Below are 2,953 nucleotides of genomic sequence, written 5' to 3'. Positions count from 1 at the left end.
AAAAAAGAAAAAAAAAAAAAAAAAAAAAAAGATGGCAAAGTACGATGGCCTAAAAAGAGAAAGTGTCCAACCAACATTAGCTGTTTGGGTTTTGAGAATCATACACCAGCACTGTCACTGAAAAAACAAGGGGAGGCTTTGTCAAAAAACTAATTCTCCCTGTTCAGAAAATCAGCAACCGCCCCCCTCACATTCTATAAGTCTCTCACTGCTAAAAGGAATCACTGAACAATATTTTGTATCACTGAGAAATACTTTATATTGCTCTGACCGAAGGAATAATGGTAAAAAAATGACAACCAGAAGTTAATAATGGTTCCGACTTAATGGCAAAAGCTCTTCTCCTTCAAGGTATCTCTAAACAGTTGAACTCAGGAGCTACTTATTTCTTATGGACAATTATATGCTACCTTTTGCCAGTTCTACCAACTGGTAGCAAGTGAATGACAATTTTATTACAAACCACAGACCCGGTCTCTCAGGCTTCTGCTGTCAGAGGAAGCACCTAGTTGAGAAAAGCAGCAGAAACAGTAAGAAGAATTCACAGAGTCAGGAACATCACCAGCCCCAGTGAGTAGTAGGTTTATTAGGTTATGGCCCCTGTTAGTTTTGCCCAGAAGCCTGCAAGAAATAAGGATCTAAACCATGACTACTAACGATCTAATAACTCACTTTTCCACTCCTCATCTTCCTGTAGAGCAAACCTTTAAATACATTCACTGTGGTGAGACACCCCCACTCACAGCCAGGCTGCTTTTGGAGAGAATAAAAGACACTGCACAGTATTTCTTTCAGTCCTTTAACAGCCAGACACCGCATCCTCAAAGGCCAACCCACTCAGTTCCCCCCAAAGGAGACAGCAGGGCTCCTACCATGGACTCAGTTGGCAACTTACCTGCAATTCACTTACACAGCAGCTGCATGGATACAGGCCAAATGCCTTTGAAAACTTCACATCACCTATTTGCTTCGTACCGTGCTAAGGCCCCTTAGAGAAGCTAATGAAATATTTGTAGGCAGACTGATAGCTCCTTTGTAAGTCACTGTTAGCGAATATAATCATAGGAAGCTTAGAGAAAAATTTCAACTGACAACCACGACTACCTGCTTCAAGAGGCAGCCTTCGGGCTTTCAATCTTTCAAAATAGCTATTGTAATGGTCCACGATTTTCAGACAAAAATGATTTCAACTGAAATTAAGAATAACTTAGAACAGGTGGTTCAAGCCAGTCTTGGCCTGGTTCAAGAGACCATCTCAAGAGGACATGTACATCAAAGGAAAGAGAAATGAAAAGCGCACTCCTGACACAAAGGAAAACTGGCAAAAGGAATCCCTGCATTTGGTGCCCTTCCAACTGCCACTTAAGAGGCAGAGCTAGGAGAGCGGAGCTGGGGCAGCAGATGGCAGAGTCCACGGGGCCTGCGGGGACCGAGCCAGTGGTCAAGAACTGCAGGGGCCACTCCTCCGCGACGAGTCGGGGCAGTTACCACCAGCAGCCTGAGCTGGGCTACAGTGCAGTTCCCACGCAGGGTCTTGGCCACTGCCCCACGGACTCTGGCTGATTCAGTAGCATGCAGGAGTCGAGCATGTGAGGCAGGAGCTTTCATCAGCACAAACCACACGAAGAAGCCATTATTCAGGGGAGCGACATAATATATTGTAACTGCTCCCATCAGGTCAATAAGCATCATTTTAATGGGTCTGTTACACTTTCTCCCATTTGAAGTTAAAATGGCTCCCATTTCAATGAAATTAGGAGGTTCCTCATTTGGAAGATTGCAATTTACCTACGGCAGCTGCCAGACGTAAGGAATAAGAGAAGCGCCAGGCCGGCATGGAGCCGATTTGGTCTCTCCAAGCAATTCTTCCATTTGATAATTTGTCTCCTCTTAAAACAGAGAGATGAGCAAGTTACAAATATAATCACTGTATTTCTGAACAAGCAATAACACAAGCCATGAATGCACTAAGGGAGGACGGGCTAGCTTACCTCTGGCTCTGGCTGTAAGGTCTGTTCATCCTCGGTGGAGTTTGGTAAAATTGCCCAGGTTATGTTGGCACTGGCTGATGGTAAAGAGCTCAGTGTCCCATTTTTCAGCTGCTCTGTGGAATGTGACTTGGACCCATGCCATCCAAGGATGTTTTCTGAAATAAAGACCTAGAATGATGCCAAGTATTTTCCAAATTAAACATTCATAGCTCATGAAATATTTGTACCTCACTGTAGGAAGAGACTTAATTCTCATGGGTCAGTGTAATTCACGGTGGGGTTTGTTTTAAAGGATGCACCAAGTGTAGATGTGATCATACATTTAGGAGCTTTGTGTCTGTAGTAATAACCAGGATCAGAATCACCACAGATTCTTTCTACCCCCCACCCTGGACAGAAACAATTTCCAATAATACCAATGTCAGGTAAGGGTGTTTTTCTTCTTTTGCCTTTCAAATATATTATCAAATACTTATGATAAAAGCCTTAAAAGATGGGTTTTATCAAAAAGAGGCTGCCCTTGAACTCACTATGTACCCCAGGATGGCCTCAAACTTGCAGCAATCCTCCTGCCTCTGTGTCCCGAATGCTGTGACTCAGGTGTGCACTCTCATACCCAGCTTAGAGCCTCAATTGTGCAAGATACAAGAGTGCTGGAGATTAATCACACAGCAATGTTAATGTGTCAACAATACAGACATGCACACACAGAGAAAATAATGGTAAACTGGGCATAGTAGCCTGTAATCCCAGCTACTCAGGAGCCCGAGACAGAAGAATCACAAATTTAAGTCCAGTCTGGGCAATTTAGAAAAACCTTGTTTTAAAAAAGCAAAAGTAGGATAGGATAGGGAACAGGAGATCTGGGGATGTTTAGCGGTAAAGTGCTTGCCTACCATGCATAAGGCCCTAGGTTCAATCCCCAGCACCAAATTAAAAAAAAAAAAAAAAAAAAAAAAAAA

General features: G+C 43.2%; 1 protein-coding gene across 1 annotated transcript in view; it reads right to left on the bottom strand.

Annotated features, from left to right (window-relative positions):
• Positions 1-2,953, bottom strand: part of Osbpl10 (oxysterol binding protein like 10) — a 192,123-nt gene that overhangs the window by 58,236 nt on the left and 130,934 nt on the right. Inside the window, exon 7 of the mRNA XM_033756928.1 lies at positions 1,992-2,146. Coding sequence (XP_033612819.1) covers positions 1,992-2,146 — 155 coding nt within the window. The remainder of the gene's footprint in view (positions 1-1,991; positions 2,147-2,953) is intronic.

Source organism: Fukomys damarensis, unplaced genomic scaffold (genome assembly GCF_012274545.1).
Source record: "Fukomys damarensis isolate Sample0158 unplaced genomic scaffold, DMR_v1.0_HiC HiC_scaffold_28, whole genome shotgun sequence".
NCBI lineage: Eukaryota > Metazoa > Chordata > Mammalia > Rodentia > Bathyergidae > Fukomys > Fukomys damarensis.
The sequence above is the reverse complement of the archived record's forward strand: the minus strand, read 5'-3'. Positions and strand labels throughout refer to the sequence as shown.